This window comes from Passer domesticus, chromosome 2 (assembly GCF_036417665.1).
Source record: "Passer domesticus isolate bPasDom1 chromosome 2, bPasDom1.hap1, whole genome shotgun sequence".
Lineage (NCBI taxonomy): Eukaryota > Metazoa > Chordata > Aves > Passeriformes > Passeridae > Passer > Passer domesticus.
Window position 1 is genome coordinate 76,511,290 of NC_087475.1, and position 22,825 is coordinate 76,534,114.

At 35.0% G+C, this 22,825-nt stretch overlaps 1 protein-coding gene across 16 annotated transcripts in view; it reads right to left on the reverse strand.

Moving 5' to 3' along the window:
• The window catches only part of DYNC2H1 (dynein cytoplasmic 2 heavy chain 1), a 149,755-nt gene that overhangs the window by 23,241 nt on the left and 103,689 nt on the right, over positions 1-22,825 (reverse strand). For 8 of the 16 annotated variants that reach the window (XR_010356428.1, XR_010356429.1, XR_010356430.1 and 5 more), the window contains exons 83-85: positions 16,899-17,015; positions 10,699-10,908; positions 7,749-7,838 (exon numbers count right to left, since the gene is read on the reverse strand). Coding sequence is in view for 8 of the 16 variants with exons in the window: in XM_064409406.1 (XP_064265476.1) it covers positions 7,749-7,838; positions 10,699-10,908; positions 16,899-17,015 (417 nt within the window). In the remaining 8 variants the exon portion in view is untranslated. Of the gene's footprint in view, positions 1-7,748; positions 7,839-10,698; positions 10,909-13,212; positions 13,229-13,379; positions 13,729-14,975; positions 15,109-16,898; positions 17,016-20,158; positions 20,224-22,825 lie in introns of those variants that run through there. The other 8 variants (XR_010356432.1, XR_010356433.1, XM_064409412.1 and 5 more) reach the window with 8 other exon arrangements.

Below are 22,825 nucleotides of genomic sequence, written 5' to 3' on the forward strand. Positions count from 1 at the left end.
TTAATACGTCTTCAAATGATATTTGAGAAATAGTTACAGCATGTTACCATTGATTTTGACCTATTAAAATCTCAAAACAGGACATGAAACATTTTGCAAACAGCTACACCAACCCAGTTCCCAGCAAACCATCTAGAGGTTAAAAAAGATCCACAATCACACTGCCTTTCAGTTACAAAGCTGTCTTACTGTCTTACTACTCCACGTAATTTATTTCTATGTATGAACTTCTAACTATGAAATCAGAATTACAAAAACAGTAACGGATTTTGAATAGATTGCTTACTTTTAGTAGATAGAATATTTCTGTCAGTGTAGTGGTGATCAGAACAGCAAGTTACTGTAACCAACGGCAAGTCCTGCCCAACCAACCCAGTGGCCTTTTATGATGGAGTGACTACAGCACTGGGCAAGGGAAGGGTTACAAATTTGGATTTATGAGCCATCTATCTGGATTTCTTTGACATGGTCCCTCACAACATCCATCTCTTTAAGCCAGATAGAGATGGATTTGATAAGTAGATTGTGAAATTGATAAGAAATTATCAATTATCCAGAAGGTGGTGATCAATGAGTCAGAGTCCCAATGAACACCAGTAACAACTGGTGTCCCCCCAGTGGTCCATACCGGAACCAGTGTTATTTAATATCTTCATTAATGACATAAAGGGATCAGGTGTACCCTCATCAACTGAAGGACAGGATGCCATCCAGAGGGACCAAGGCAGGCTTGAGGAGTGGGGCCCTTTGAATCTCTTGAGATTTAACAAGACAAACTACAAAGTGCTGCACCTGGGTCATGGCACCCCCTGGTATCAACACAAGCTGGGGATGAATGGATCAAGAGCAGCCCTGCCCAGAAGGGTTTGGGGGTGCTGGAGGGTGAGACGATGGACATGAGCTGTCAATGTGCTCTCACATCCCAGAAAGCCAAAGTTGTCCTGGGCTGCATCCAGTGGTGGGCAGCAGGGCCAGGGAGAGGATTCTTGCCCCTCTGCTCTGCTCAGACCCCACCTGCAGGGCTGCTTCAGCTCTGGGGTCCCAGCACAGGGAGCACAGGGACTGCTGGAGCGAGTACAGAGGAGGGACACTGGGATGGTCAGAGAGATGGAACACTTCTCCTATGAGGAAAGGCTGAGGATGTTGAGATTGTTCAGCCTGGAAAAGAGAAGGCTTCAGGAAGACCTAACTGCAACCTTCAAGTACTTGACAGGAACCCTACAATAAAGATGGAGAGAGACTATTTACAAGGGCATGTGGTGACAAGACAAGGAGGAAAGGCTTCAAACTGAAAGAGGGTAGATTTAGATTAGATATTAGGGAAAAATGTTTCCTGTGAGGGTGGATAAGGTATTGGAACAGTAACCCAGAGAAGCTGTGGGTGCCCCATTCCTGGAAGTGTTCAAGGCAAGGCTGGATGCAGGTCTGAGCAGCCTGATCTAGTGGCAGGTGTCCCTGCCTATGCCAGGGGGTTAGAATGAGATGGTCTTTAAAGTCCCTTCCAACCCAAACCTCTCTCTAATTCTATGTTGTCTTAAAAAAACAAAGGAGATTGATGGGATGAACCTACCAATTGGTGCATTAGCATGTGCTGCAGCTTTCTCATTTATTAATGGATGGAATTTAAAATTACCAGTTTTTGACAGAACAACATAAGGACTCATTTTCATATGTGAATGATAATAACATCATTTTCTACCACTTGTACTAAAATTAACCTTTTTTGCTTGAGCTTTTGTCAGACAAGACTATCCATTTTACTCTGCTTTCCCTTTTGCAGACAGCTCTGTCCATGATAAAGGAGATACAGTGAAAAACAAGTTATTAGAAAGAGAGCCATCTACACTTTTAATTTTGACAGATTAAATGCATAAAATTGATTAATATTTTATCATTGCATCTTTTCAGCTTTCTTCCTTTATTGTGAAAATGTATCTTGTAGCTTAAAGAGAAAAATCAATGTGTGATCATTATTTTATTGGTTTAAATAAAGGATATCAACTACAGCTTTACATCTTCTACAATACATAGCACAGCTTTTTGTAATTTACTAAGTATATAAATACTACCTTGCATTCATAGAAGAAATACAGAATACTAAATCTAGGAGTTTTTAATTTAAACCTAGGTTAGGAAAAAATATAATTTTCTTTAAAATATTGTAATTTATCAGAGACACAATATCTGTAGAGACAATGACCTGGGTTTATCTTCTTTTATTCAACACTTTCTGTAAGTCCTTTTATGAGTAATTATCTCCTGCAATAAACATTTTATAATCAAAGAGCTGAATAATTGGTTACTGCTATGATAAGGGATGCTGCTCAAACTTCTAGTTACAAGGTAGTATTTCATAATTTCAACAAAACAGCCATTCTCACAAAACATGCCTAGAATTTCAAGAGTTTAATGAACAGCCGCTGAATTCTGTTGAAACAAATTACTTTTCTCAACAGTTAAGCCTCATGTGTATTAAAACGCCCATAACTTGTGGATGCCTCAGTTTAACAGAGCACCTAACACTCACTAGAAACAAGCTTCAGCAGCTCACAATGAAATGCAGGTAGTGCTATTTTCCCTTTTCCAATGCTGCTTTTAAAAACTGTTTTTCCAGTTTTTTGTGCAACTGTTTTTTGTGCAAAAGGCATGCTTTTCCAAAACTTGACATAAGTCCAGCTCATTGGCAACCAAAAGTATTTACCTTTTGAAATAGCATAGTTTGCAGATTTAGTGCTAAACCCACTGTATTTTGGAGGAAAACACACATTTCATTACCAAAAAAAAGTCATGTTTAGTTTTGAGCATCACAATATATGAATGATATTCTGTAATTAGAGACTGTCCCAAGGAGGGCTGCAAATATGGTGAAGGGCCTGCAGGGGAAACTGTATCAATGCATGAACACAGTTTTCTGTAAGAGCACAAAAAATGCTTCAGCTTCTACTTTAATTTCCTTGGACATTAGATCTTATTTCAATGGACAACTCCTATTACCCGCCCATGTCCAAAACTTTCATCTCACATTCTCTTTGGTCCCTTGTTTGGATGGTGCATCTTTACAAAGCACTACGACTCTGTATCAGCCATTACTTCATCAATGCAATCTATGTGAGACAGTGATTAGAAAGGACGTGATAAAACAGCTGCTAAGAGCTTCAAATTTGCCTATTAAAGACAAACAAAACATTTTTTTAGTAGTACTTGCAAATTTCCAATTTTTACCAAGCAGTTATCAATTAAATATAAGGTCTTAAAAGACATATCCTGGCTGATAAATTTGGAACAAAGTGAAGTAATTTTGCAACATGATGGGAACTGAGGGAGCCAATTGAGGATCAGTTCCTTAGCAGATAATGTTAGGTTGCAGTTGTATTTTTGTTTTGAAAGTCATGACAGCTAAAGAGGAGAAGCCCAGAAAAACAGCAGAAAAATGCTAATTCTTCAGAATAATGTGGAAATTTGAACTAAAATAATGGAATGGGTGGATTTAAAACACATTACTTTTACGAATTTTTGTGCTTCAATATTAACATACTAAATCTGGAGTATTCTGCACTGCACAGATACCTAGGCAACAGCTGTTCAAATAGAGAGTCATGAGAGGAACAATAACAAGGTGGGGAACCAGCCAAACTAATCCATCTGAATCAGCCTCTCCTGAAACTGTAAAACACTAACCATTAAGCTATTGTCCCTGCTGCAAACTCCGCTAAGGCAATGTATTGAAAACTAAGTGTGATTACTTGGACTGGGATAGGCCTTATATGGAGTGCCCAAGTGGATGAATAGCAGGACTGAGCATGACTATTCTGGATTTGGACAAGATTTATTATGTGAGTTCTTTAACCTGGTGAAAATTGAGAGGACTTGACTCTCTCAGTTTTCTAAGAGCAGCCTTTCTGCGTGTTATCAGTGAATGAAAATTTAATATCTCTGCCTAGATGCCTGGAGTGCGAAGGAGAAATCCTGGGTTTTCTATTCCCAGAAGGTTTTATAGTACATTCAGCAGGCAATTTCCAAGAGTTCAAACCTCATATAGCTTGGGCATCCAATCCACCTTTCTGGGGAACTAATTGTTGAAATGGAGGAGTAGGGCTCCAAAACAGGAACAAAGTCATTCTTCCTTAAACAGTAAATGCCCATTAAAATAGTAAAAATCTTATACTAGGTGATCAAACTGGTATTGAAGTTAAATATTACTACCGTAGATTTTACTCAGGATGGAAAGAGAAAAGAGCACAGCACCTCAGAAAAAGATAAGTCTCTTGAAAAAATATAAAATTTAACTTCTTTATATACTAGGAATACTTTTTAGATAAATGCACAATTTTCACAAAACCTTTCATAAATTATGCAACTGAAAACTTTCAGTATTCATAAACATTTCCTTGATTAGAACTCTCAAACTGGTGCTTATAATTCTGAGGTCAGAATGTACACTGCAAGACTTCTAGCAGCTTTCTAACCCAACAGTCATACAAAGGAAGAACTGGTTTTGTAAATTACATAAAACCAGCTGAGTCCAAAAGAATGAAATATAAGGTCTTCTTGGAATAAGAAGAGTTTGGGATTCCTTTTTGAAAAGGTGAAATTAAGCTCTTTATTTAGTTCTAGTGGAAACAAAAATCAATTTCCAATTTGTTGACTTGAAACAATTTTTAAGGTTGCCATTCAGCTGACATTTGCCTGGATTGCTGTTTTGCCTCTTGACAGCTGCAGTTCTGAGTCTCCTCTCTCCTTCTCTCCTGCTGGTATCCATAGCCATGAGAAGACACTTATCTAGAGACTGGGATGCATTTAATACCATTATATGCTGATGTGTATTATTGCTGAGCTATGATCATGAACCACAGGAGAGAGGGAAACCATACAAAGCATTTAGGGTGCCATCATGAGCAAACTCACAGTATAAGGACCAATAATTAAAACTTATACAATGACCACTGATGATTTCATATCTTAATGTTGGTAGCAAATGTATCACTATAGACAGATAAGCTGAAGCACAGTATTATAAAGTTCAATGTCAGCACTGCTAATTGAAAGTATTCAGAACTCCACCTTAGAAGAATGTTCAATATATAACTTTTGTTTCAATTTAAAGCAAAAGCTACCATCCAAATATCAGAATTTTCACCTGGGAATAAATTACCTATTTACAGCAGGTCTGTCACCATAACAGTACAAAGCAACACATGCCTCTACTGCATTTTGCATATACAAATTTCTTCACACTTTCAATAGGCAGTTTTGCTTTTTTTTCCTAAATTTTGCTTTTTACTGAGTAAATTCAGACCTGAAAGATGCAACACCTGTTGTTTTTCTGCCTGTTGTTGTGTAATGCTCTCAGAACATCTTTACACTTCTATAAATTCTGCTATAAATATTTTACCATCTGGCCATATTTTGTGTTCTTCCCCATCGCCATTAAATGCTTGCTGCAGTTGCTTTTATTGTTTTCTGCACTGGCAGCAAACCTCTTGACAAGACAGCCTTTAACTAATAGTCTAGGCAGAGACTTACTCCATCCTTAGTTCAGCACAACTTTGATCTTTCAATGTCTCCTATTTCGTCTTAACAATGCCTAAATCAAACCTTGTCAAACAGTAAAGTGTAAGTCAATATCTTACAACCAATGAAACAGAGGGACATAAGAGTAACTGGAAAAAAGCTTATAAAGTTGGTCATATAAAACTAATCTAAAATATTGAATTTATTGAAATATAAATCAGAAGATAATTTTCAGAGTTATGAGATATCTTTATTGAAGCCTTTATTGAATTTCTGAATACTAAATCTAGAATTAACTACTGATTAATTACATTTATAAAATCAATAATGACAAGTCACAAAAAAGAAAAGTTAATTAAGAAATGATCAAGACTAATCAGGAAGGTGTAATGGGCACAATCATGATTTGGAATCACATATAAGGAAAAAGAAGATTCAACTGAAATGCATAATTAGAAATAATCAACATTTTTATAATAATATACAATATAGAAATATAGAAACTGTATTTCAGATGCGATTTGACTAGAAGCTTGAGATGCAAAACAGACTGATACTTTATTATTAAGAATTTCTCCAAACACAACTATATTACATATTTGACATTAAAGAAATAAAATGAGACAACCAGCAGGTGTTATCACTAATAAAAATTTAACATGATTTACTGCTTATGGACACAGTCAAGTATCTACTGTAAAGCTATGCCTTAATAATCTTTCTCTCTCTTATAATAAATAACTATTAAAAACTGTAAATGAGTCCTTCATAATAACTCATAAAAATGACTAATCCAAATGCACCATTTTGACAGTAGTTTGAGAAATGAGAAAGGAATATTACTATCATGGCAACGCAGCAAATATAATGAAACACATTAGTCAATAGCTGACTGGAGTAATAAATGGAAATAAAAACTTTTGGGATATGTGTGGTTGAAAATCGTCTGTTACTATTAACATAAAATTTCATCCTGTTACCTCTGCATTGTGACTTTGTATGGGAAGTGCACTCCACACAGAAGCTCAAACTCTAATCTCAGACTTCCATTAAAAATAAATCATATAAGTAAGGAAAATTGCACTCCGTTTGGTCACAGCCAAATGAAAGTAGAAGTTGCAAACAGTAATGTACTCTTGAAGGTTACAAACACAGTGACTCACCACAAATAATGTTTTTTTTAATACTAAAGGCTGTAATAGTCAGCGAAAAGAGAGATGGGACTAAGTTCAACCCCAGTTATATGACCAAATAACTTCTGAACATGCACTGTCACTTGCTGCTATATGTATTTATATTTTTTTTTCTGTTTTGTACTTTAAACTTTTTTGGAAGTAAAGGATGAAGAAAAAATAAGTATTTGTCAACAGAAATGGTTTGCATAAAAAGAATCTTATTAACACTTCAGAGACATTTATTTGACAGTTTCTTTAGAAAAGTAAAGCCTAGAAGACACATAGCCCTCAAATCTTTCTTCTGAATCTGACAGTTAACATAAATGTTGACAAAAAACTTGGTATCCAATTGGACAAGATGTGTTAATCAAGATCAAAACCAACAGCTTTGTATTTATTACTGGAGGCAACAAAGATCTGTCCTTTCTAAAGTAGTCTTCCTCTCTTTCAGGTTCTCACAGTTTTCTCTCTATGTATCCAACACAGATAAGGAATCTGTTTCCTTAAATACTAATTAATTTAGATAAATTATTTTGTCTTTGTATTACTTTAAATACACCACTTCTGTCAATCAAAATATATATAGATTCACCTTAACTAAAAATTAACCACTTTACTGTCACACTGTGGATAGACACCTTCTCTTATGTGCCCTTGAAAACCCTGAGAATGCAGATCTTTTCATTACTTTCTTCCAAAACTAGATAGCTATGAATTTCTACTTTACCTTTATTAGAAATGCTTCACTTATGTCTTGATAGGCATCTCTCTACCAGATTAAAGAGTGTGTCTTGACTTAAATGTAAAGTTTCATCTGGGTAAAAAAAGTCTTTTTCCCCCACAGCTCGCCATAAAGGCTAATGACAAAGATATAAACCTTTTGTGAAGTAACCAACAATAATATCACATTATTCCTTGATCTTTAGATTTTTATATACCTTTTCACACATCTAAAATTCTTTTGGACCTGTGTTTGTAAAGGTCTACTGTAGTGGAATTTACATAATATACTGTGCCACTGAATACCAGCACACCGAGTAAAAAAAGACTCTTTAAAATTACCTGTATGGCAAGCGCTCGAGCTACAAGACTTCTAAGATATTGCAAAGGATCTTCTGGACCTTCCCACTTACTTTGCCAGGCAACAGGACACTGAAATAAAAAGATAGATACTGAAAGTATCAAATCCATTGTCATTTCATTTTAAGTTGGCAACTTGAATAAAAATAAATAACCTGGAGATCAAATATATCTACAAAAAAAAAAAAAAAGGCAGCACCAGCAATATAATGACCAAGAACATACAAGCACAAACAGAAAGGTTGTATTCCTGCTAATTCTTTGTGTTGATGGAGCCACAGTGTTGACAGAGAACTCACAAGAAATGAGGAAAATGAGGAAACATCAGTTGGTTCCATAAATATTTCCAAAAAGCCTTAAGAGCATTATGTCTTGAGAAATCACAATGTCATCTTTCAGCTGCAGGCAGTTTCCCACTCCTTTGCTGCAGCCCAAAACATTCAGACTTCAAAACATAGTTTTGTGGTTCTGTGATTAAGAGAATCTGGTACAATTCCTCTGCATGATTATTTTCTCATCACTTTACAGCTCTTGTAGAGCAACACCTGAGAAAAAAATGCCTGCAAGACTTCCCCATATAAATTTCTCATTGACTTCAAAAAGAAAGACTTAAAAGGACATCTGTTAAACTTCCTCCTTATAAAATAAGGATAGAAACACTAATTTTACCTACGCCACAGGAACCTAAAGCACACTGGAAGTGACTGCAAGATTCTCCTACTAATGAGAAATAAAATTAATATAAATCAGTATCTGTGGAATATTGCACACTACTGAAGATGCTAAGCAGAATCAACAGTTTATACTATTTAATATTTACAGCTGCATTTTACAGGAAGTTCCTATTCTAATAGTGTATGTACTGAATTGATACTGAAAATCTGATCCCAGAAGTTTGCAAAAAAAGGTATCTTTCAAAGTGAATACTCTGTGTTTACCCTTCATAGATAGAAACCAAAACGTAACTAGATTCAAGGATACTAATTAAAAATTAATTCAATAAACTAGAATACATACAAAACAATTAATAAAGGACAGTTAATTGCATGGGGTTTTTCTTAATTAGGATTTTTTTAAATTATTTTTTATTTGAGACCTTGCCTTTTTGCAGCCTCTTCTACTAGATATGCGTTTACAGGGAGCTCATCAATCTAGCACTTACAAGGCATTTGCCTAATGTTGTTACTGTATCACTCTAAATTACTTTAAGTCTAAAGAAATTGCTGAGCTAATTATTATTATGCAAGTGTATCTCAGAAGTGCTTATTCTCTTTTTGGCTGAGGTGGAGTTAATTTTCTTCCCAGTGGCTAGTATGGGGCTAACATAGCAAATACAGCACAAATGCAGCACATTGCTGAAGCCTTTATAAGTCATACATTTGTTGAATTTTACATTTCTATTAGTAATCCAGCAGTTTCTTCGGGTGCTATAATCTTAAAAGAGATACAATCCCAGTGGGTTTAAAATACAGCTTTTAAAAAATAGTCTTTTGCTACAAAAACCATGATAACACTAAACGAGAAGAGTGTATAGAAAACACATGAAGAAAATCATTTTAAGGTGATAAATTGAGTGAGGTTTAGCTGCCATGCCAAGAACGTGGCATTAGCCTCTCTGGAAGACAGCTGAAAAAATATATGGTCACAATCCAATGAAGTGATCCATGTCAAGGAAAGTGGGTAAGTAAGCAGATGAAATGACAGAAGCACTGGTCAATACATCAGGAAGCACTGAACCAATGCTTGTGAGAGGTTAAAATGAACAGAATTTAAAAAAAAATTTTGAGGCAGTGATCAGCTTCACAGCTCCTGCCAGTTCCAATACAAGTGTGCAGTTTAAGCACAAAAGCAAGCCATGCTCTCTTGCTCAGTAACAAGAAATACAGCTGTAAGGACTAAAGAATGGCCATTACATGTGTCCCTTCCATTCACTATGACTTGGACTTAGTGCTAGTTTCTACCACCTAGTTAAAACATGTTTTAAAAGGCAATGAGATTGTTAACACAAAAACTTAATTTGTTCTAACTGTACAGCAATTTTGCTAACAAATGTTGTCATGTGAATCTGAAAAGACAACAAATTTAATTATTGTTTTGATTAGAATTTGATTTATCAATAAATGCATAACAATCTTTTTAACAGCACTTGTTTGTCACATGAAGATAAACAGGATGTTAATAGGAATTATTGTTCATTGCAGAAGCAATCTCAATATCTATGCATTAGCACTGACAGAATTTATCTGTTGCTGGAGGCGAAACAAAACCAGAGTTTCGTGTCACATCAATGTTTGACTCTCTTTTAACTCAATTATCTAGATATTAATGATAGAGCATGTAAATTTCCTGTCACTAATTGTACCAGTTTATAAACATGCCCAGTGTGATGCCAAAAAAGATGGAGAAAGTATAATATAATTTAATGAACATATAATTCTGACTGATTTCTTGTATATCAAGAATATAGGGTGAGATGATAGGTTGGTATGCTAGGCACAGCTTTTCTGCTGAGGTATGGTAATACTCCATACTGAATAAATGCAAGGAGAACTGTTATTACAGTTTAAATTTTAAGAAAATGTAGAAACTAACTAAGGGGACAGATTGACATATTCTACTGGCTAATGTATTTGACTTATCTAGCATGACTTGGTATTTGAAATTGAAATAGTATTCCGCAACTTCTAAACTTACAGAATTTGTCTTTAAGAGAAAGCTTGATAAGCGAGTAATACATTCAGAAGATTCTGCAAATACTTCTAAAAATTTTACAGAAAAAATGGTTTTGTTTTAGAGTTTCTATCTTTAAAAGAACTCCATTTTAGCGTCTTTATCAATAAAAAAATTTAGAACATGAAAATGAGTTTTAGTTCAGTTTCCTTGGGTTTTTTCAATGCTTATTGTAATGTATATTCATTACAAAATTACTTACTTTTTGGTTTAACAGAGCAATTGCTAGACTTTGTACTTCAGAACTCAGTAGTGAGGTGCCTCTGATGACTTTACTTAAAGAAGCAAGTGACTGATGGACGCTCTGCACAAGGCGAATGGCATTGAAGTGTTCCAGGCTAATGAACGCTAAGATTGGAGATCCTTGTTGTTCTGCAGGAGGAGACACCTTCTGATGGATCAGGTTGGAATTCTGAGAAAGAGCGCGGGATATCCAGTTAATAAACTCAGGGAAACTATGGTGTTGCACAACACCTTATTTGCTTAATTCATGATATTTCATATGACCTTGTTAGCTTTGAAGTAGTAGCGATATCATCCCTTTTCTGACACTGAATTAAACGTACAGTGATACTCCCAGTGCTGTCTGTGACGTGTTCAATGAAGGCACCACTCTTCTGAAACAAGTCTGTCTACCCAGTTACTTCAAAAGTACTCGAATTGCTGAAAAATCTTCACTTAGCTGAATCACTGCTTTTAGTATTTCTGTCAATGTGTTAACATAAAAAGCAGTGATGTACTCAGCACAGCAAGATTTTACTGGATAGCGTAAACTATGCTGCCAGTTCTTGATTCCTGAGACTAGTTCAACATAGAATTGAATTAAATACAAAATAAATATCATTTTATGTGTAAATCTTGAGTAACTTAGACTCTGAGAAGTACTGCTGCCATTTTTTACTACTTACTTCCCTTCCATTAAAGCCTGAAAATTTATTCAATAATTCCAAGAGATGGTGCAATTTTGCGAATCTTCACATGCAACTTAGGTAAATCTATTTTTGCATGTGTTTGGAAACTGCCAACCTGTAATGTGGCAAGATGCTGCAATGAATTCCAGTGATAGAATTAAAAACTTATTGGAAAATTCTGTAAGGCACATATGTAAAAAAAGTAAACCCTAGCCTATGGGAAAAAATGTTTTGATATTTCAATTTCTAGTAATTTAGTAAAGACAAAATCAGATTTTACTTTCTTTGAAATATGTTTTTTATAATAATAAGTTTTGATTATTTTTTAGGTTTAAATAAATTTCTGAATTGTCACATGGCATCTTGCTTTCCAGAAGACACAGCACATTTACCTCTATAATCTTTTCCAGGCACTATGTATTTGTCAGAATTTTTACATTTTTAATTTCAAGCTCATACGCCACTCAGCTACCAAGCTAAAACACAAGAAAAGCTAAATGAATGAGCAAAACTTTGGCTTATGACTGACCAACAGAAAAATTAAGGATAAAGTCTTCCAACATTATTAAAAAGGTATACAACAAAATTACTGATCAAAATACCAAAGCATGAAGTATTTACAATTGTAATGCTTTGCATTTTTTCTTTGCATGCATTCAGAAATAACAGTACCAGTTTCACATCAGTTTTTCTGAGACCATAATTTGCTGAGTATATGTAAATTGTAATACAAAACTAGCATAAACTAGCTGATAATTTCTTACTGACGCGTTTAATTGCACAAAATAAAGAAAAACCCAAGACACTGCACACTGGAGGCTTTGCTCAATATTTGATGCTCTCATAATTCACAAAAGCTTATTGAGAGAGAAGTCCTCTAAGTTCCTCAATATTGTCCTTTACATAAGAGTCTCCTATGAATTTCAGATTTATTTCATCACTCTTTCTAATGCTCTCCCCTGAGAATTCGTTGAAACAACCCATCTATCATTTCCATAGGAAAATTAAACATGAGTACCAATATCAGTTTATACATTTAATGTCCTATTACATTCTCTTAAAATCCATTATGTATATAACTCCCATCAGCTTTTAAAATAGGTGTATGCTCATGACCTGCTTGGGAATTAAGATGAAAAACTGCTGAAGTACTGAGTGCTTTTCCTAGTCATAAGAAACTGAAGGTAGATTCTATTCTTTAATATTAAATACTGTATTTTGTTACCAATATTAATCAGTTCTATTTTCAGACTTCTATCATCTTTCCTCTTTCAGTTTTGTATATGTTGCTATCTTAGTATAATATAAGACTTAATAAAGTCTCACCTAAACTGTCCCAGAGCTTTACTTTGTTACCTTCTTAAACTCAAGCTTTTGCAAACTCCAGTTTGTTTTGAAACTGCCTCCTCAGAAATGTAACAAATACAATGGAAATAAACTCATACCTTTACTAGTTCTGCATTTGATTCAAAATGCAGTTTTGGTGGTGGTGATGGGTTTTAGAAATCTCCATTGCCCTTTTGATGTACCTATTTTGCCACCTTCTTTGAGGCTCTCTGCCTATTTTTTTAGATATTAGCCTCTCACTGGTTTTCACATGCTTTTCATTAATGACAATAAAAGAAAGAATGACCCTATATTTCTGTGTCACTGATTTTCCTTCATGGAAAAGACCCTGTTGTTTTTTTAAAGCTGAGGTAGCTAATGAGGTACCAAGCACATGGTGTGACTCTTGGGGCTGTTCTGTACAGTGCCAGCAGTTGGACTTCAATGACCCTTGTGGTTCCATACGAATTCAGGATATTCTATGATTCTATTATTCTATAATGGTTTAGATAAAAGAGCAACAAGTCATTAATTTACAAAACTACTTCTACAGTTTTCTTGCAACATTATGCAACTTTATAAAAAATAATTAGTTACATTTTACAAACATGACAAAAGATACAGAACGTATAATTTATAATCATACATTCAGTTAACAACTTTGAAGGAGTTGCTGCTGAAATTTTTATGGGTGTGCATTCCAACTTTCATAGAGCTGATGTAGGGTTTTTCTGAAACAAGGCACAATATGCAACAACTTCACAACAAAAACATAGCACTGTTTCCTCTCTCTCACTCTCCTCATGAGACAGAGCCATTTGGATGCGACGAAACACTTATGCACTCCCCAAGTTCTCAAACTTTTGCATCTAACAACTATTGCATGATGGGCAATTCCCGAATTCCACAGGACAGTGAGTGACACCCAGCTGATCCATTTACGTGACAAGGAATGCTTGCAGAAGTCCTGAGCCACAGGCTGTCAGGGCAGAAAGCTGTGTGGGAAGAGAATGGACACCAGGACAGACACTGGTTGAATTTACTCTGATTAACTCAAGGGCTCAGCCCTTGCCAACAATCTGTACTGCGCCACCCTTCCACATTAAGGATGGGTTTTTAAAATTTGTGTAACATTTGACAACTTACTCAGTGAAGACTTCATTTTATAGATCAACAAGTCCTTCATGTAAACTAATACTGAGCATGTCAGTATGTGTTTTTTTCTAATTAAATGGCAGGTTCATGAGAGTTTAATTAATTCGATAAGTGTCAAGCTGTTATTAAATCATGCTGCAAAACACTGTAAAAGCAATTTTAGGACAGTATTCATTACAAGGATGTTTTCAATTGCAAGAATTAACATGTGTGTTTTCAAATGAGGCTAATATAGGTGAAAATATCACGACATTCTGTATTAGTTCAGAACGGCTTTGCTTGTGTAATTTCAACACAGATGCACAATGATTTGAAACAAATTTTAAGTGTCTCTTTCATGTAAAGTAAAATTCAAGTAAAAATTTAGAGTCTGAATTCTGGCTAGATTAATAATCAGTGGATGAAGGAGAGGCAACTGCCATGATTCTATTCTTGTAGAGAGATAAATAATAAACCTTCCAGTTCAACAATTTCAGGATATCTGAATAATCGGTAGCAACAATTAACAGGGTTTTGCATCATGTATGGTCTGAGAAAAAAAATGAAGCCCTGCAAATTACCAGAAATATTTCTGAAAAAGTAACAATAAAAAAGACCTTGCTACCGTATTAATGTATAAGAATTATTTCCCATTTTGAAATGTCTAAACTGAAAAAAGCTAAAATTTCCAAAGCATATCCGCCTTTTTTGCTGTTTGGCCACAAAGAATGTGACAGTCTCTGAAAACTGAACAAAAATAATTCCTATTCAGAGAACCACAAAACAGCTGAGGTTGGAAGGAACCTCTGGAGACTGCTACGTTCTCAAAGCTACAGCAGGTTGCTCAGACCTGTATTCAGTCTCCATCCAAGAATATGAACCCTTGGAGCTTTTCCACACAGACCCCAGTCAACTGCCAGGGGTAGTGTGGATCATATGGAGCTCAAGGGGTCACAGTCTGAGGGCCAGACCAGCCTCAGCAGGCTTTCCACAGCATCCCACAGCAGAGCCCCTGGAAGGCAGAAGAACTTCCTAAACAACAGATGAGGTCAGAAAATGGAAGCATCCTTCTCCCAGCTGCAGGGAATTGCTCACTGCTTTTCCTTACCAGTTCCTCCTGGTGCTTCTGTGTGGATCAGGTTTAGCTGGCTTTGGAGTTTCATTAAGAGTGCAAAGAGAATAATATGTCCAAACTGGGAGACCATGATCAATCATTGAGGTGTAAATTCTACAGGACATACCTATGTCAAGTGGTAAATTTTGCTGAATTTCAGAATTGTCAGTACATTGATGTACAACAATTGTTTTCAAGTTATTTGTAAGTTAATCCTTTTTTAATTAATCCTTGACTTACTCACTCAACATGGGAATAAAAATGTTCAAAGTAACTTAATCTTTGTCTATATGTTAATAAACTTCTAAGGGTCTTTTTGCCTCTGGAATAATTTTTTTTTTACAGACTTCAGGAATACGTTTTTAAAATTTTACTTCTTCATATCTGGGAAACTGTTTTAGTTTCATATTCTCTGCCCATTCATGCATAAATAAAATAATTTATGATTGTTAAATTAAGCAGCAATTCAACTATCTTCTTCATTCCAATTTCCACGTCTTTAAAAGTTCTGCAAAGAAAGATGATGCCTTCATTGAACTACCAATCTAGAATGAGAATGTAGATCTGCATGCAATGTCTGTGAAATATTAAAGATGTCTAGGCCTTTTCAAAGCTGAAAGTAATTACTGGTTGAACAGATCATGAAAACTAATTTTGATAAAAAATATTATCATTTAAATTGTTTTGAACCATTCAAGAAAATGTCCCCCACACAAAAAAGAAAACCTAAAAAAGGTTTTATCTTTTTATAGGATATAAAAGGATAAAAGCCATCCTATCCTAAAGGATATATTCAGAATATTAATTTAATTATCTGATATTGGCATAAAATCTTTAGAAAACCAAAGAAACTTCAAAACAATGTGGAATCCTCAAATTTTTTGGGTTGAAAGGGACCTTAAACATAATCTGGTTCCAACCCTCCTGAACAGGCAGGGATATCTTCCATAGACCAGGCTGTTTAAAGCTTCATTTAACCTTGTTTTGAATATTTCTGGGATGGAACATCCACTAGATCTCTGGAAACCTGTGCCAGAGCCTCACCACCATGTCAGGAAAGAATTTCCTAATATCTAACCTAGACCTACCCACTTAGCATGGATTAGATGAAAATTCAATGAGATACTTCAAAATGTTACGGTAAATTCTAATGGGTACCTATGTCACTTCTATGTATGTGGTTGTTTGAGTAAGGGAAAGGTTTTTCCCATTACAGTGCTGCTGTGTACAAGACATAGTTTCAGGCCACAACATCACTGATCTATTACTTGATCACTGAGGAGACAAAATAATGTCCAAGTGGGCACCTAGCATGAAGTGGGAGAGATCCTTCCCAAGTGTGCAGGGTGTCTGCATTCACCCCCATGACATCTAAATGTATGCCTGGAATAAGAATTCAAGGGTTGGAAACCAAGCTTTACAACATAAGTTAAAAAACACCACCACACTGAATCAAGCTAGACCAACAAAGGAACATAAAGGGAGTGATATTGGATAATGCAGAGGGGATTTTTATGAACTTCAGTTTAAAGCTAACACCATATTTTAACACTATAAAGGAAAAACTCCATTGTATTTGAAATCATTAAGCATTTCTTGTGAATATTAGATAAATTAAGAGACTAAATAAAAATCTAAAGTACATTAGCATTTTTCTTGGAAACACAGAGAGGATGCTAGTCTTATGTTTTGAGTGTGGTCTGACCCCCATATGCAGAAAAGAGGTGATCGCCTGTTGTATCACATTCAGACTTCGTAGCTAATTATGCACCCAACATTGTACTTTCTACCTCAAATGCATTTAATTTAGTTTTTCTCTTCTTATCTTTCACTGCTTGAGATAATACCTTACACTATATTTTTTATGTATTTACCAGAAAAATAAAAGTTGTCTTTTCAAATTAGGTACAGTCTTACCTGATTAAGTTTCTTCCATAGGTTGAGAATAGGAGAAAGTTCTGTAGACCATATTTCTCTGTCAAATTTGCAGCCAGCAGTTACTGACCTACTCAGGATCCGAAGCTGTGAAATGACCTGAGTGATGAGAATACAAATGCACACTTGAAGAAGGATAAACAAACTTTTTTTTAGTACAAAAATGCCATACACTAGCAAATACTCTTCAATTTATCTATGAACTATCCTTTCCTGCATATTTAATTACTGATCATGATCTGACCAAAACACAAACAATAGGCACATTCAAGTACAAAACATACTTAAACTTCATTCACATTAAACCAATAAAACCCCTACATATTTTCTTATCATAGTAACTGTCTTCATCCAATTATAATTTAAAAACTAATGAGGTGCATAATTATGTAAAAAGCCACTTTTCCACAAAATTTAGAGACAAAACTTGAGCTCTGCCTTTAACTAGGCTAAAGCTCTGCCTTTAACTAGGCTCCATCTGTAATTAAAAATTTAAGAGAAACAAACTCCCAAAATATGTTACTAAATACATACAATAAATATCACACACCAAAACTCAAGACAATTATAGGAAATTCAGTCTGATCTGACCAGAATCTCTTATTTACGAATTTATGGAATTGCATATTTGTGCTACCTCAACATATTTAAATGTATATGTATTAAAAAAGCATGAAATTTAAAAAATAACTGCAAACCTTCCAGAAAGAAGGAGAGGTTCTAGTTCATTAGGTCCAACTGCCTTTTATTGTTAACAACCCTAGTAAGTTCACAAATCAATTGATGAAATACATACATACATTTGGAACAAAGGCCACCGAAATTAAAATTCTTCAGAGATATTGCAGTCTGTCTCTGAAACTGTATATAACCCCCCTGGTATTTTTTTGGCATTTTTGTTATATTTTAGTTATTTTTCACAGTGTATTTTTTGCAAGGCATGCTAGAGAACAAATTATTAATTCTCTTCTCTTTCACTTGACAATAAAGAATTAAGCTTCATAGCAAAAATGTATTAATCATTCAGAAGGTCTGGACTATTTAATTGTAACACAGTCTGCGAGAGAAAGTCAAGTTGTTTCTGCTGGGATTTGACTTATTTTCTAGTCTTGAAAGATGTGCAATGATGAAGTGCTTTCTTTTGTTTTTCATTTTCTTTCACTGAAGCAAACCTCTCCTTCCTATTTATCTGCCTTGATAGGGACTGTGAAGCACTACAAGATGATAGTACACCCAACCATCACTTTAACTTCTATAAACAAGCACTGACCATGAGACTGCGATTTAAAATCCTGAGAGAAGAATTTAAAGGGCAGTAGTAGAACCACAACCTCAGAATGCAGGAGAGTATATTTCAGCTTAGTGAGGGACCTTTATAGCAGAAAGCAGTTGGCAACTGTTTTGGAGAGCAAAGAGGGGCCAAGAGAGCTGCTCAGTTCTCAAGAAAAAAAATTCTCCAGGCACAAAACCAGTTCTTTCTGATGCAGAGGAAACAAGCATGACAAGCAAGTCAAAGAACAATCACGACAGAAGATCATCATGGATGTAAAGGAAGTTAGTAACCCCAAATCCTAGAATATGCTGAGTTGGAAGGGATCCACAGGGATCACTCCTGGCCCTTGGTCATCCACAAGTCACACCATGTGCCTGAGAGCATTGTCCAAATGTTTTCTGAACTCTGTCAGGCTGGTGCTGTGACCACTTCCCTGGGGAGCCTGTTCCAGTGCCCAGTCACCCTCTGGGTGAAGAACCTGTCCCTGACAGCCAACCTAAACCTCCTCTGACACAGCTTCAGGCCATTCCCTCAAGCTCTGTCACTGGTCATCACAGAGAGATCAGTGCCTGCCCCACCTCATCCCCTCACAAGGAAGATGAAGGCTGCAATGAGGTCTCCCACAGAAGATGGACACAAGGATGGATGACCCAGCAGGGGTAGAAAGACATTGCTCAATTGTGTTAGGGTCAAGTAAGGAAAGCCAAACCTCATCTGGGTTTCAGACCAGCAGTGTATGCAAAGGCCTAAAAAGGCTTCTGGCAGTATTCTGGTAGCTACAATGAAAAGAAAATATGAGCTACTGCTCTTTATAGCTTCTGTTATATAAAATAACATTTCACCCTCTCATTCTCATAACTTAATTTTAAACTTTCATAATCCTTTGTGTGCCCCAGCTATTGTGTATATCAAAAAAGATTCTTGTTTAATTTAGCGAAAAATTAATTTCTCTGATGAATGTTTTGATCATAGTATCTTTATTATTCCTACTATTCTTCCTCATTTTCACTCTGCACATATACAAATGTTCTGACAAGCAATACAGATAATAAACACACATTTGTGCCTTCCAGATATCATTCTTTTAGCTATAGTTTTGTATCTTTTAATTTGTTTTTGGGTAGTTGCCTGCCATAATTTGCTAAGCAATAAAACATTTATATGAAATACACTTTAACTGGTAATTCAGTACGTAGTACTTCATATAAACTTGCATATAGTGCATACTATAAAGCTGAAAAATGTTTATATGATTGCTTTGTGAATATGGGGGATTGAAAACATTAACTCTGCTATTCATTTTCAAAGCGCCTTTAGAGGTATAAACATGTATCTCCATACAGCTGAAATTATTCTGAGAAGTAGTGACTGCAAGATCAAGTAATTTAAATATTTTTCTAACTCTAGTCTACAGTGTTAGCTGTCTTTTTCTAATTAACTAATTATAAAATTTGTCAATATAGTTTAAATAGGAAATACAGAATCTATTCTTTATTTCACTTTTTTTTTCCTTCAGTGTGCCTATATGTGTTTCTGCTTTGTGTATTTCACCAAAGTAGTTAAAAAATATTGGGTTATCATTACCAAAAGTTAAATGCTTAAACTAAGAGTACAAAAGAAATCAAATCTTAACTCTCTGTGTTCTGAAGTACTGTAACAGACAATGATCTTCATCAAATGTTCATGTAACATCTCTAACTCTTTACAGTTTATCCCATGTCTTTTCTCAGGTTTAGCAGGTATGATGGTAGCATAATTTACTCCTAAAGTTTCCATGACAGCATAGTTTTCAATTCATTGTACTTTTTTTTTTTTTTTTTTTAATAAGGAGCTTGGCTGAAACTTTTTGGACTGGTGGCTCTTTCAGCCTGAATATTTTTTCAAAATTTTAACCTAGATTAATCATTCACATTCAAGACACGGATGAAAATACATTTGATTCATGTCAAAATACTCAGGTTAACCTCACCTTTGAACTGCTTCAACACCCCAAATTTTGCTAATGGACTGTGAATTTGATGGCAGCACATCTGTCTGAATTTAGGAAAGAATTACATATTGTAAAATAGTAAACTTATTGTTATTTAAGTATGATTACAAGTTTGATATTAGAACTTGAATGGTGCAAGTATTTCATTCTCACAAATCCCAATGAAGTTCCCTACAGTATTGACCAGTCTATGCTACTTTGAATCAGCTAAAGCTTGAGAAAATGTTTACATAGTACTCTCAAATCAGTCTCTTTCTGGTTGTTATGAAAATGAAAACGGAAATTAATTTTTTTTAATAGGACCATAGAACAATCAATGCTAGAAAGCAGCTAGGGAGGTCTTCAGTCTAATCACTTGTTGGAAGCATGATGAGCTTTAAAACCAGACCAGGTTCCTCAGGGCTTTATCTAGTTTTCAAAAATCTCAAGTACACAGACTGAATAACCTCTCTGGATGACCTCTTCCACTGCTTTACCACCCTAATAATTAAAAGGTTTCCCATAATATCACATCTGGACCTTTCTTGTTGTGGTTTATGTCCCGTGAAAATAAGAGTCAAATGCATGGACTGGGAAAAGAATGTGTTAATACTGGGAAGAACCTGAATAAAACCATGAGTCAGATATATCACCCTATTCGAATTCTCAGGTGTATCACAGAAGTGTCCGAAGGATGGTGGTATGTTTGTTTGCAGTTGCTCCAATTAAGTATTTTCACCTCCAGGCAACAGAAATAAGTTTTGAGTTGGAAGGGAAACTGGATTTAAAAGAAAAAGTACTATCAGGAATATATTTTGGGGGATTATATGAAAACCAAAGCAACAGGAATGAACACACAGACTGGATAAGTACCTAGAAGGAAGGAGACCTTGGTGCAGATGACAAAGGGAATATGATTAGAAATCTGTATTTAAGAAGAGGAAACAACTCTTGGGTTGAAAGAGGTTGCACATTAGGCAAGCACAAACTCACCCTTACCTATCCTTAGGCACTTATTTAAAGCTTACTTAAAACTTACTCCAAAATATTATCACCTTAGTCTCCCTAAATAATCAGTAGACACATCTTGAGTGGTATAACTTGCATTTGAAAGGTTCTTTTATTGAGTACATAGGAAAACTAAGTTCTTTACATAGGTACCTCAGATAGCTGGGTCTATGCTGTGGAAATTAGAATGAGGATTTTAATTTAATTTTCTGGAAACCTACCTACAAAGCTTGAGAAGAATTCAGGTTCTCTCAATGTACTATGCATACAATACCATCAGGCCAACCTATATCCAACTTCAAAACTTACTCTTATCAAGCTTGCCTTAACCATGATGTTTCTATGAGCACATAGCGAGATCAGAAATGACCAGCACAGATGCATACATCCAGGTCTGTGGAATCCTATCGTTTGCACTCTAACCCAGGTATGTACTTATAGTACTAAGGAAACTGAAAATATAATCACAAATGTATAATACAGGGCACTCAAAGTAAGAGTACTTTTACAATAATTAACCTTTGAATGATCTCCTTTGTTATAACAATGTATTCTTTTATATATTATACACTAAAAGCTCTTACATGTTCTGCTAGTGCACACCAAATGCAGATCTGAATATTCTGAATAATGAGAAGAGTTAAGAAAGTAGGAAAGTAAGTAGGAAAACAGTACCTTCATTAAAAATATGAGAGGGATAGAAAAAGGGATACTAAAAATATAAAAGCAATCACCAATAATGGTCTGTTTAAAGAGGGGCAAAAAGATTATTCAGAATCACAATTCTTTGTAGAATCTGTTTTAAGTAAGGTTAACTAATCACAACAGTATCTATACAAAAAATTCAATAGAGTAATTTATTTGTGAACAATACACCTAATACTGATGAACAGCCTAGAGAAAATGCTACCAAGTATTTACTCTATTCTTAGTGGAAAATTCATGCACTGTATGTTTTTTTCTGAGTTATCAGCACAGAAAAATACAAATTGCATATATTAAGAAAGGTGGCGTGGTCAAACTAAGAATGTCAATATTTATTTACCAAGTTATTAAATTACTTGTGCATCTCAGCTTTTTAATCTATTACATATTTTTGGGTGCATCTACAGACATCTGCTGCTATGATATTGACCAGCACATTAGAGTAGAAAACATGTGCATCTAGAGAAATTATGAGAGATAATGAACAAAATAGAAAACCATAAAGATAATGAATGCTCCCATGCAACTTCCTATGGAACTACTAAAAAAGTAATGTTTTACCTGAAAATCAAAATTCATGGAAAAAATAAAAATGAAGAAATGTCAAGATTTTAATTTTACCTTCTCTGAAACTCAGTCAAGCCAGATTTCTAGGAACACAAAATCTATTTCTGTTCTTTACTCATGCACAAGATGAAGAAAAAGTCTTGCTTTCAGTCATTCACAACTACTGCAAAAAATGCTACTTCACAAATACAATATATAATAAATGCAGACTTACATCTAAGTCTTGTATTATTTTGGAATCAAATCAAATTTTATACACAGTATTAAGCCTTGAAAAAGAGGAAAGTAATACAGTAAAAAATATCTTGTGAAATTCTGACAGTGAATTAAAAAAAAATCAAATAATTTCTGAACTCAATATGATTACTGTTCTAAGAATGCAAAGCT